The sequence below is a fragment of the Cryptomeria japonica genome, chromosome 7 (assembly GCF_030272615.1).
Source record: "Cryptomeria japonica chromosome 7, Sugi_1.0, whole genome shotgun sequence".
Taxonomy (NCBI): Eukaryota; Viridiplantae; Streptophyta; class Pinopsida; order Cupressales; family Cupressaceae; genus Cryptomeria; species Cryptomeria japonica.
In genome coordinates, this window is record NC_081411.1 from 709,638,530 (window position 1) to 709,651,250 (window position 12,721).

The window sequence follows — 12,721 nt, forward strand, 5'->3', positions numbered from 1 at the left end:
ATTGTTTGGACACTTTGCCTTGGAGATTTGTTCATTGATATATTCGTATTTTCATATTTGTTGTTACCAACAAATAGGTCCAAAATAAGCACCGACAAGCTTATCTATTCCAAATCAGCACGACACGCTTTGGAGATGATTTATTATAGTTGTAAATGCATTAAACTGGCATGTTGTATTGGTTATTGCATTGGTTATTGATTTACTTGTAAATTGATTTTATTGTAATATCTCTTAGAGCTGACCTACTAAAATTGGTCCTAGGTTATGGTATATATGTAAGATCTTATTTGTAAATATCAGTGTGCGAATGTGACAAGGATAATAATTCAATATATGCAAGAATAAGCAGAGCTATACACGCAGACATCATTTGAAGGTGAAGCAAGGTTTTTATGAAGGTATATCAGAACTGAACCAGTATTGAATCCAACATATGAAGATGCTATTTTGAGCAGTACATCATAATTGGATTTAACCATCCAATTGTAGTCAATGTGACTCTTATTTTTGTTTGAGCAGTGAGCTCTAGACGCTTGGCCTTTCTGCATGTGGAGACCCCATTTGTATACACATACTATCTGCAGTAGTATCATCTGATTGTGGGTAAGATTTTCCACCGTGGTTTTTCCCCTTACAGGGTTTCCACGTACAAATATTGGTGTTATGTGTTGTGGATGTTATTGTCTTTCTATTTCATGCATTAATCTTTACTGGTATTGCAAGTAACTGATAAATTATCTATCGACTTAAAGTTTGGTTTACTGGTATTAAGCATTAAGGCAGATTAATTTGTTTTTGGTTTGAATTTATTAGACAACTGATTCACCCCCCCTCCCCCCTCTCATTTGTCTCCGAGACCTAATAGGTCTGGTTGCCAACTAATTGTGGTAGTGTATCCTATTTGGATCATGTCTTTTCCATCTAGGTATGCTTTGGTTGTTGATTTTGGATGTTGATATGGGTCTTATTGTGAAGTGTGTAGATCCACCTTGAGTTTTGTGCATTAGAGGATGTTTTTGGGCCAACTAGCTAGTGTGCTTTGTTGTTTATTTACATGCTTCATTTGATGTTTACTTTGTATGATGTTTTGCATGTGTAATTCATAGGAATCATTTGGGAAGGATGTGTTGTGATGTGTTTGGGTTGCCTTTATCTTTTGGAGTGGACTACAATGGATGTTAAAGGCTCAAGTGGCCAAATTTAAGTAATATTGTTTATTTTGTCTATTGTCGACCCTTAACTTTGGTTTCAATGAATTATCTTGTATATATAGAAGTATGGATTTATGAGTTGAGTATGGGATGTGTGTGAATTGATGTGAAGTAGATTTGAGTGATGTGCAAGTAGATATGGTATAACAAAAGTTTGAAACAGAGTTTGTGAAGAGCTTTGAGATAGCGATTGATGTCAAATGTGTTTGTCTTGATATTGGTCACTTGACACAATGGTTCAAGGATAATTTCATGAACAATATATTTTGTTCATTTCAATTCATTGATGCTCTTCAGTTGTCAAAAGAAGGTGTGTTCCTTTTGGCAGCTTGTGGAGTCCTTTATATCTTTCCCTAATGTTGTGCACCTTAGTCTTGCAAGTCCTTTTAGGGGAAGTGAGCTCCTTGGCCTTGAGCCTAAACATTGTAATCAATTATACATATTGTGAGTGTGATTCTCATTGTGGTTTTTCTCTATTTGGGGTTTTCCACATAAATCTAATGTTCATGTGATTTTTGTGTTTTTTGCCTTCATGTTTCAAAATTACAGTAATAAGTTAATTATGGTTTGAAGTTTAACAGATAAGAAGTAAAGTATTTTGAGGCTGGGATTGATTCACTCCCCCTCTCAGTCCTATGTCATGCTAAACAAATTTAAAAAGCCAACTCAAGGGTAAGGTGTTCTAGGGGTAGGATAGATAAATAATTATGTTATTTAATGAATATATTAGTTATTTATTGTGTTTTCTTGATGGTAATTGTTGGAAGAGTCAAGTGAGAGATATTAGTGTGATAAAAATATGACACATTTAAATATGACCCATATTTATAAAGTTTTCACGAAAGTAATGTTATGGTTGTATGCATTATCAATTCATAGTAAATTTCAAATTTGTATGTTAGTCAAATTTTATGGTGTTTAGAGGGTATCTAGGGTTTTTGATATAGTGATTACACATTTATATACTTGGCTCTCATTTTTTATTGTAGGTGTCAGTATCTTTCTCCCTCATTGAAGGATTAGGCCACTTCTTGTAGACAGTTGAGTGTAGGACCTTTCATTTATAGCTAGAGTTAAAGTGCTCAAATGATACTTTCACTCAAACAACTTTATAACCATTTTGCTTATACTTGAATATGATAACTTGATCTTGGAGCATTCATATTTCATTACGTAAATTGATATGTATTTGTAATGTATACTATAAAAATAAATTCTTACTTTGAGTTGAGATATGATATATATATATTTTAATTGTTAAATATATTAAATTATATGTGTACTTGGAATAGAAATCATATCTTTATATAAATATTTTAATTTATTTCTTAGTTAATAAATTATTGGATTTAAAATTTAGAAAATTTCAAGATGGTCTATTACATATTTAACCCTAAAAATAATTTTATTCCCTGCTTTAAAGGCTATAAGAAGGGTTAATTTCACTTCAATTATAATATTTTATAAATTTTATACTCTTTTTGGAGCACGTGTCCATCTATAATGCAATTCAAATATATACAACTTATAAATTATATTTTTTTTATTCAACATGAAAACTAGTAATATTATGCTAAATGAGAAATAATTATTATAATTATAGCGAAAAATAAAAAATAACTTCCTTTTTTTATGATTTCAAATATGACATAAGACATAAAAAAGAAAAAATTGAGAGAGAGCATCAAACTTGTTAGTCGAATAGGTAAAGATGAAACATTCTCTGATTGAAAAAAAAGAAAAAAAAATCATTTAGAACACAAAAAATTCAATTTAAGAAATTATTTTGACATTTTTTTACTTGTAAGATATGAATGTGTTCAAATCTATGACCTCTTTAGAATCAAGTGTAAGTGGATTTAATACAAATAAATGCGATAGAATATATCTAGATTTTTTTTTCCATCTCTTTTGTTCATGTTTCAAATGAACAAAAAGTTGTTACAAATTGTATTATCAAATGAACTTCTAAGGATAATCATAAATAGAATATTTTTAAGTAGGAGCCCCTATTTGGTGATCAATCTTTATAATTCCATATACTTCTTCAAGATGATATGGTTTCATCATTGCTATTTTTTCTTTAATATTGTTTGGTTTGTAAATGCTATATTTTCCTTTGGGTCTTAGATGTGAAGGTTCAATGGTAAACATCTTTTAGATTAGTGAGAGGTATTTTCGTCTCGAAATAATTCTTCAATTTTATATAAAAACTTTTAAATCAACGTCTTCACCCATACTTAGAATTGTGATTAATCCACAAGATCCATTCTAAAAATGTTCTATTAATCCAACACGCTCCATTGAACTTATGCTGAAACTTTGATACCACATGTAAATTTACACCTCTCCAAAACCTATACATAAAAGTCAAATACAGAAAACCAACATTTTTATCCATATATGAAATGATAATTCAAAAAATCAATTCTTAAAAAAACGATCACATTGATCTTCAATTCTCTTTTCTATTTAGCCTACGAAGAGTCATAATGGAGTTGTCATGGTGTCCAAAAGAAACAACCAGACGGTACGTACGGGTCTTTGCTTCGAGGAAATTTGGGCTACTTTAGCAAACACCATTAATACATGATAGCGAAAACTCTCTAGGTATTAGTTTTAATGACCGTAAACGAGAAAAATCAGGATGCACACCAAAAATTCAACGAAGGCAACTACTACACGGGAATCGCGTACCCAACTACATCTATGATGTTGATCTGAACCATTGGCTTGCGTTAGTGCTTATCCTGTCGTGTACAAGCCTAAACAACTTTCTTATTCAACAAATTCAATGCCACCACCCTTTGATTCTTTGTATGCAAGCTAGACAACTTGTACCATTGATCATATTTATTAATTAATTGAAAAATTAACATCTGTTCTATTTTAATTATTAATTAATTAATAAATATGATCAATGGTACAATATGGGATATGGGTGCTGTGTATAAATATGATCAATAGTACAATATGGGTGCTGTGTAGACAGAGGTATGGCTGTGAGCATCCTGATTTTCCGGAGGTTGTTTTAAGTCATTCTCATTAATACACGGGAGACTCGAAACTTCATTTATGATGTTGATCTTAACAGTTGAGCAGTAGGTATTAGCGATTAAGGTCATCTGTGACTCTTGTTCTGTGGTATGCAAGCTTTACAGCTTTCTAACAACTTCACATTCATTTTGGAGACATGTCTGTGAGTATCCTAGTGATCCTTGTGCTGCATGCATGGCTTCCAGCACAAGCCCAAACAAGTTTCTTCTTCAACAAATTCAATGCCACTACCCTTTATCAGATCGGAAACACTTCAATCCGTTCCGATTCCATCTGCCTCACAAATCAATCGGAACACATCTTTGGCCGCGCTTTATATAATCAGCCTGTGCGTATGAAAGGTCGCGGATCGGACAAATCAATCTTGTCATTCAGCACCACCTTCGTATTCGCCATGGTTCCTTCTTCTTCCGATCCTTTACGCAGCGGGCAGGGCATGACCTTTATCATAGCGCCCAGCAAGTCTTTGGTGAGAGCTTCACCACCTGATTTGTTAGGTTTGTTCAATCTCTCCACCTTCAGAGATCAGTCCAATCATCTGTTTGCCGTTGAGTTCGACACACAGAAAAACCCGTTGTTCGAAGACATCGACGACAATCATGTGGGTGTGGATCTCAACAGCATCATATCTGTAAACTCTACGCCTGCAGGATACTGGATTGGCGACCACTTCCATCAACTAGATCTCAACAGCGGACACAATATTCAGGCATGGATCGACTATGAAGATACACAACAGCATTTGAATGTTACCATAGTAGAAGCTGGTTTATTTCGGCCCAAGAAGCCTCTTTTATCTCTTAAAGTTACAGGCCTGTCCAACATTTTCGAAGAAGAAATGTATGTTGGATTCTCTGCAGCTACAGGAGCCGATGTCGAAGACCACTGTGTCCTCGCTTGGAGCTTCAGCACAAATGGATCCGCGCCTGAGCTGGATCTATCTCATCTTCCTTCTCTTACAGTTACCATGCGCAAGAGTTCCAACCACCGACTTATAGCTGCTATTACTGCAACTCTGGTATTTCTCTTGTTGCTTGTGGTTGTTGTAGGGTTCTTTTGGTGGAAGAGGAACAAGTACGGAGACGATATAGAAGAATGGGAGATAGAGTATTGGCCTCACAGATTTGACTACAAAGACTTATATATTGCAACCAAGGGCTTCAGGGACGATCAAGTTCTGGGCTCTGGAGGTTTCGGACAGGTGTACAAAGGAATTATTCCTGTTAGTGGACGGGAAGTTGCTGTAAAATCCATCTTTAAAGAGAACGCTGAAGCTCTCAAGGAATTCATAGCAGAGATTTCAAGTCTCGGGCGTTTGCAGCATCGGAATCTTGTGCAAATCAGAGGCTATTGCAGGAGAGGAGCAAAGTTTTTCATAGTGTATGACTACATGCCAAATGGAAGCCTGGACAAGATGATATTTCAGAAGATGAAGAGCGTGCTGACGTGGGCTCAGAGATACAGAATTCTGAGAGACGTTGCCGCAGGATTGCTGTATCTTCACGAAGAGTGGGAACAGGTGGTGGTGCACAGAGACATCAAATCCAGCAACGTTTTGTTGGATTCTGAACTTAATGGCAAGCTGGGGGACTTCGGGCTTGCTCGTCTGTATGAGCATAGAGGAAACCTGCATACTACTCATGTGGTGGGTACTCTTGGCTACATCGCACCAGAGCTAGTACACACAGGAAAGGCCGCTACTAGCACAGATGTGTTCGGCTTTGGTATTTTGATGTTGGAGGTTGCCTGTGGGAGGAGGCCTGTGGAACCCTCTCTCGATGCTTCTCAGATAGTCATGGTGGACTGGGTGAGAGATCTTCATGCGAATGGCAGGCTCATGGATGTAGCAGATCCCAATCTTGATGGCGAATATGATGAGGATGAGATGAAGACGGTGCTCGAATTGGGACTGATGTGTTGCAATTCTCAACCACAGGCGAGGCCTACCATCAGACAAGTATTGCAAATAATTGAAGATGAAGTCTCTATTCCGCCCGTATATCTCGGTGAGATGGGTGGAGGGAGCAGTAGCTTATATCCAAGTACAGGAGTATCTTATGCGTCGACTTCCACGTCTATAGGGCCGCCAAGTACAGGAGTATCTTATGCGTCGACTTCCACGTCTATAGGGCCGCCAAGTACAGGAGTATCTTATGCGTCGACTTCCACCTTCTATAGGGCCGCGATAGTTTAGAGTCTCAACAGATTTAGTAAAGATTGCATTCTCAGATTTTAATGGAGGTTTTATATTTTAACGCTACGACATACAGTTCAATTCTAAATATGCTCTCCTGTGAGTGCACATATTGAATTTGATAGTCATCTTAGTTGTACGTATATACTCTTGGTAAACATCTCAAATGGTTTTGGCATTCAAGTTGACTTCTTGATGTCTGATTTGAATTATTGAGCCGATAGGGGCTTTCTTGTTCGGAAATTTGTCAGCCTTGTACATATTGAATTTGATAGTCATCTTAGTTGTACGTATATATTCTTGGTAAACATCTCAAATGGTTTTGGCATTCAAGTTGACTTCTTGATGTCTGATCTGAATTATTGAGCCGATAGGGGCTTTCTTGTTCGGAAATTTGTCAGCCTTGTACATATTGAATTTGATAGTCATCTTAGTTGTACGTATATACTCTTGGTAAACATCTCAAATGGTTTTGGCATTCAAGTTGACTTCTTGATGTCTGATCTGAATTATTGAGCCGATAGGGACTTTCTTGTTCGGAAATTTGTCAGCCTTGTACATATTGAATTTGATAATCATCTTAATTGTACGTATATATTCTTGGTAAACATCTCAAATGGTTTTTGCATTCAAGTTGACTTGATGTAGGCTCTTAGTATGGGCTTTCTTATTCGGAAATTTGTCAGCCTTCCGGCAATTACGGGACATCCGACATCTTCCCGGCCACTCTTTGTTTTCAGGCGACGTATTTTTGTTCATTTATTTCCCAGCAGTGAAAGTGTACGACTCCAGCAGTTTGACGTCTGGGCAGCTCATATGGGAGATCGTGAAGAGAAACAATTGCTTCGTCGTCAAGCAGAACGGCAACAGCTCTGCCAAGGTTTAGTTCAGCGGCGAGCATAGCATAACAATATCTACAATTTGAACTCATTGAAGTTTTCAGGTATTTTTGTTAAAAGATTATATCGTCGTCCTTACGTTTCCATGGCATTTGTATTGTGAGAGATCTATTGGACGCATTTGTATTGTGAGAGATCTATTGGACACACACCTTGAAGTAATTATGTATCAGCCTAGAAATACTGTCTCTCTGATTATCCTCCGGTTACCCAAGATAATGAGAAGTTAGCATGCTGTTTTTCTTTTGTCAGGGTTTGTTTTAGGTTTGAGTTTTGGGGTCACAATAATATAAGCGCTTTCCTCAAACAATAACTTGCTAAGGCTTTCAGGTAGCCGCTTCAAAAGTGTTTTATTTTTCGAATTTATCTCCGTTCTCATGATTTTGGATCCATTTGTGCTTAAGAGTGGGGTTGTTGGCAGAATGGGGTTATTGGCTGGTTTTAATTCTGCGCGAAACAATGGGCAGCATCCTTGAAATCAAAATCTGGGTCATGTTTGACTTCGTAAAAATGGTTTATATGCTATGATAGAGAAACATCCCTTCGGCCCTTTCTTTTTTCTGCCATAAATTTCACTGCTTATAATTTTAGGGAGGATTCCTGCAATAGAAAAACAAGCAGCCAGATTTAGTATAATCTGTACAGTGAAAGGGCTGACCAATATGGCTTAGAAATAGCAAAAAGAGGGACTCCTTGGAGCCTTTCCAAAATTAGAAGCGTAAATTAACGATGTCAGGAAACTGCAAATCTGAAATGAGCGACTAAAATTTTATTGTTCAACCAAGAACAAACCTGTATGAGTGAGATATCCAGGGTCCTTTTTACACGTAAGATGCAATTATACACTTAATTTGAATTTCCTATTTATTTGCAGAAAAGAAGAAATCTGGTGATTTCTCCTCAAGTTCATGATTTAAATTTATCATATGTTACAAAGCATGGACATATTCGGCTTAAGTAAATGTCTGAACCAAGAACATAATATGGTGTAATAACACTGCGATGACTGGCACCACATCACGGTTGCAGCTGAGTGATGGGCATGGGCATGGTACCCCAAGAAGACAAAAGGAAGGTGTTTCAGAGAAGAAACTGATTTTGAACACAGTAGTGGCTTTGCAGCTAGAGATTTTGACTCTCTCAATTCGGATGGTGGCCCTGGCCCTCAAAGACGTGTCCTTTTATTTTTAGTACTTGTGGCTCTTTCTCTTTCCCTTTGTCCTCTTTTTTTTTTTAAATTGGTTAGATAGTTGTATATCTTGTGATCAAATTTCAATTTATTTAAGCAATGCTTATTATCATGGGCAAACCAGCTAGATATTGCTGAAAAGACAATTTTTTTTAATGTGTATTTTAAACGTATTTCTATTAGAAGCCCTGTGACTGGTGTGTTACAACAGCGGATGCTTGTTCAGCAGGATTTTCTGTTTGCACAAAGATTGATTTCGTGTCAGTAATTCAATCATTTGTTTTTTTTGTTAAATTCCATCTATTGATTTGTATTTTCATTTGACAAATCTAGCAATTGAGGGGTGGATCATTTTGGTAACTGGAGTACATGAGGAGGCACAAGAGGTGGATCTTCAAGAACTTTTTGGTGAGCATGGAGAAATAAAGAACCTGCATCTGAATTTAGATCACAGAACTGGTTTTGAAAAGGTTTACTAGCAGTTCAATGCCTTCTTTACTAATTTTCATTTTACTCGGTTATCTCTTTATAGAAAATTGGAGAACTCTCTTCTATACTGCTTCACATTTATGCACAAAAAATGCCTGTTGTGATAAATTTGAAATTTGTAGTATCAAAATTGTCTAGAATGTTGTGATTAAAACATTTAAAGAACAAAAGCAAGAAATCTGAAATCTAAACTTCTAATCAATTATGACATCAAACGTACATAACAGCTGAACAAACTGACAGGGAAAACAAAAACAAATCACATTCTAATTTTGTTCCACCATTCTAGCCAAGTATCCATGATTTGGCCCCAGAATTTCGCTAGCTTGATGAAATCCTCTTGAGCTTAAGCATTCATAGTGATTATAGTCTGATCTAGAAAATTCATCGAAAGAATGAAACCCCACCCAAATAAAATAAAAAGCCACCTGGATTTGAAAAAAAAGGATTATACGAAGCAGCATTCTTGAGGGGTTTCAGCACACCTGATCTCCACATTGTTGTGTAATTGAGATTATTGTTCTTTAATTTTTCTTTACTTACATAGAAATTATACGTTGGTGATTTTAAAAAGCCATGAAATCAGAAGTAAGATATGAAATGCAAAACCATGGGATAATTGAAATGATGAGAATAGCAGCTGAGCAGAGCTGTTTCTCATACATGAGCGGCCCAAAAATCATTCTCCATTCTTAATATAGGTTACAATATTTTTCGGATTAACAGCGGGGGAAATTTAAGGGTGGAGGACTGGCAAAACAGTTTATGCAAGATGATCTTATGGGTCGTTTTTTTAAACAGTTTATTTTCTTCTTTAACAGTCCTATTATAATATTCTTTTGTGCTTACAATTATTACAAGAAGGCATTGAATTATTTTTGTATTTGCTTCTCAATGACAGTGCAATCTTATGACATTTGTGAATTTGCAGTTTGAAAGGATAGATTGAGAAAATAGAAATGCATCAAGTAGTATTAAATTATTTTCTTTCATGGTAATTTGAAGAGGGCATGGGGAATTGTCAGCATATTTCAATGTTGATCTTCTGGGGACTCCATATTACAATTTATGAATTTTTCTGTTCTAGCATTGGGTTACTAGAAGATCTCCAAGAATATCATGTTCTTCCTGGATTTATGGGAATGGTCAGTGATGTATATCACTTGGATGATTGGTCTAATATGTCTTACTTGTGTTCTAATGGTGTTGAGGGTTCTTATTTTGCAACAACATGAAGGGTTAGGATCAGCAGATTCTGAATTCAGTACATATGGATATCAGCTGGATAACATTCATGTAACATAGAAATGATTGCCACCTCTTTATAACAGAATGGAAACCTTGCAATGGGCATGCTGATTCAGACATGCTCAGGTTTGTGATTTTACAGTTAATATTTATTTTGCCTAAATAAAAGGGAAGACTTGCCTTGATTGATTACCCATGCTTCTCTACAGAAGGCTAGTGGAAAATATTAATTGGATTGTATGCATCTTTTACATTTGGGGGAACATTTTTGATTGCCGGAGCACTTTCTAGGCAGTGATCCTTTTTATGTAATTTCATTTATATAGTGAAGGCCCAATCTACTAAGAACCGGAGGGTTGCCTATTATCACAAAAGCTTTCACCCTTGCTAAGCTATCAACTCAGCAACCTCATAAAACATGGAAACAACCCCAAAGTGTGGGACCTTGCGCAAAGGGGTTGAGTCTCCGGAGAAGGGCAGCTTCTTTCTCAATCCAGGTGCAGGTGTTGAACCAACTCAACACTTCAAAACTTACTCCTAAGCATATCCTTACAACTTGCAGGAGAAAAGGGAAAAGGGAAATGCTTAAAATGAAAGGTGATGCACCAAGATAAGAGATTTTTTCTCTCGCTAACCGAAATGACACAAAAAATCAACTAAAATACCCAAGAGATGCACAAACTTCGGTTGTATGAATGACCCCAATGCATGTATGGATGTTAGAATCCACTGAATGTCAAGAGGGGATAAGGTTCCCACAAGTCACACCCAGAAATTGGTTAACGCAACATATATGTGAAAGAAAGTCACAAAGATACACTTATAATGAAGGTAAGAATAAATACACAACATCCATAGGTTGAAGTAAGACAAGAATGATGATTTCAATTCATCCAAAGGCCAATGGCCAAACTTACCGTTGCGGAAATGCAAAAAATACACAAGTATTTAAAAGAAGTGAAAGAGCGTAGAATAGCTCAAGCTAGTAGGGAGAGAACCTTTTACAATGAGGCTTAACAACCTTTATATAGAAAATTGGTTGCATAAGAGAGATCTTGACCCTTGTGTGTGCAGGGAAATGTCAGTCAGAGAATGCAGGGAAGTGCATGCATCTGACATTGTGTACATGCAAGCAACCTGGCCATACCCTGAAAATGCAATCCTAAGAAGATAGGTACTTCTTAAAGGTGGATTGACTAACATTCCAAAGTCAGAGCATGCAGGCATGACACAAGTAACCACAATAAGCATGGTCTTGTACCTCTCTTGATGGAAATCTTGCAAAATCATTAAATGCACCCCTGCAACTCCACAAAAGGTGCATAAGTGGCTAGAGTTGTCAGAGCATTTAAAACTTTGAGTGTTGGTCACGCCATCCAAAAGTGTTGCAAGCTAGAAGAAGCCGGAGGACTTCAGAAACTCAAGTTCCCAAAGTGGGGAAGACAAGGAAGGATCTTCCAAACCTTGGGGTTCCGGAGTTCTGGATAAGGGGAAGGAAACAAGGAAAGGAACTTCGGAATCTTCGGGTTCTGGGAAAGGGAAGAAGACAAGGAAAGGAAAAGAGGAGACCTAGCAAAGGCGGGAAAAGAAAAGGGCAAGGGAAGGAACTTCAAAACCTTGGAAGTTCTGGAGAACTAGAAAAGGAGCAAGGAAGGAACTTTGGAACCATGAGGTTCCGAATTTCCAGGAAAGAGGAAGGGAAGAAAAGGAAAGGAAAAGGCTAAGGAAAGGAACTTCAAGGTTTCAGAGAAAGAAAGGAAAAGGCCAAGGAGGGTTCTGGGGAAGGGAAGGAGAGGCAGCAAGGAACTTCAGAACCTTGGGGTTCTGGAGTTTCGAGAAAAGAAAAGGGCAAGGGAAAGGAACTTCAGAACCATGGGGTTCCAAAGTTCTAGAGAAAAGAAAGGGAAGGCTAAGGAAGGAACTTCCTCCAAGCAAGACACCACTTCACAATTTCTAAATCCGCTACTTTTCTCCTTGATCAACTTGGGTAGTGCCGATCCATGGATCGTATCTTTGATCGGTTCTCAGTGATGGACCAAGGGTGTCATAAAATGAAAACATTTTTGGCGACCTTTGCAGGATGCTTTCCTGCTAAGCATGAAGTCCAGAAGCAGTTCCCAGAGAAGATTAAGCACATGAAGCAATTCCTAAATTTCATTTTTCATGAAATAAGAGGTAGGTATAAAGGCTAAATGAATGCACTATTTTTTTTTTCTTTTTCTATTCTTAACAATGATTCTTATCTTATACAAGAAGCTCACTAAAGTTTAACTTTTGCAGTGCATTTTAATGTTGTTTTGTTGGATATTGGCCATATGATTGGAACTAGCCTAAGTTCCAATGACCATCGGGAGATTCTCCAAATGATAGATGCTTCATCATCTTGTATGATCCATATATTGAATGATGTTCTTTCTTTACAACTTGGTCC

At 36.9% G+C, this 12,721-nt stretch overlaps 1 protein-coding gene across 1 annotated transcript; it reads left to right on the plus strand.

Moving 5' to 3' along the window:
- Nucleotides 1-4,343: 4,343 nt before the first annotated feature.
- On the plus strand, nucleotides 4,344-8,180 carry LOC131040293 (L-type lectin-domain containing receptor kinase SIT2). Its single transcript, XM_057973188.2, has one exon. The coding sequence runs from the start codon at nucleotides 4,408-4,410 to the stop codon at nucleotides 6,463-6,465; it is 2,058 nt and encodes a 685-aa protein (XP_057829171.2). The 5' UTR covers nucleotides 4,344-4,407; the 3' UTR covers nucleotides 6,466-8,180.
- Nucleotides 8,181-12,721: the final 4,541 nt, after the last annotated feature.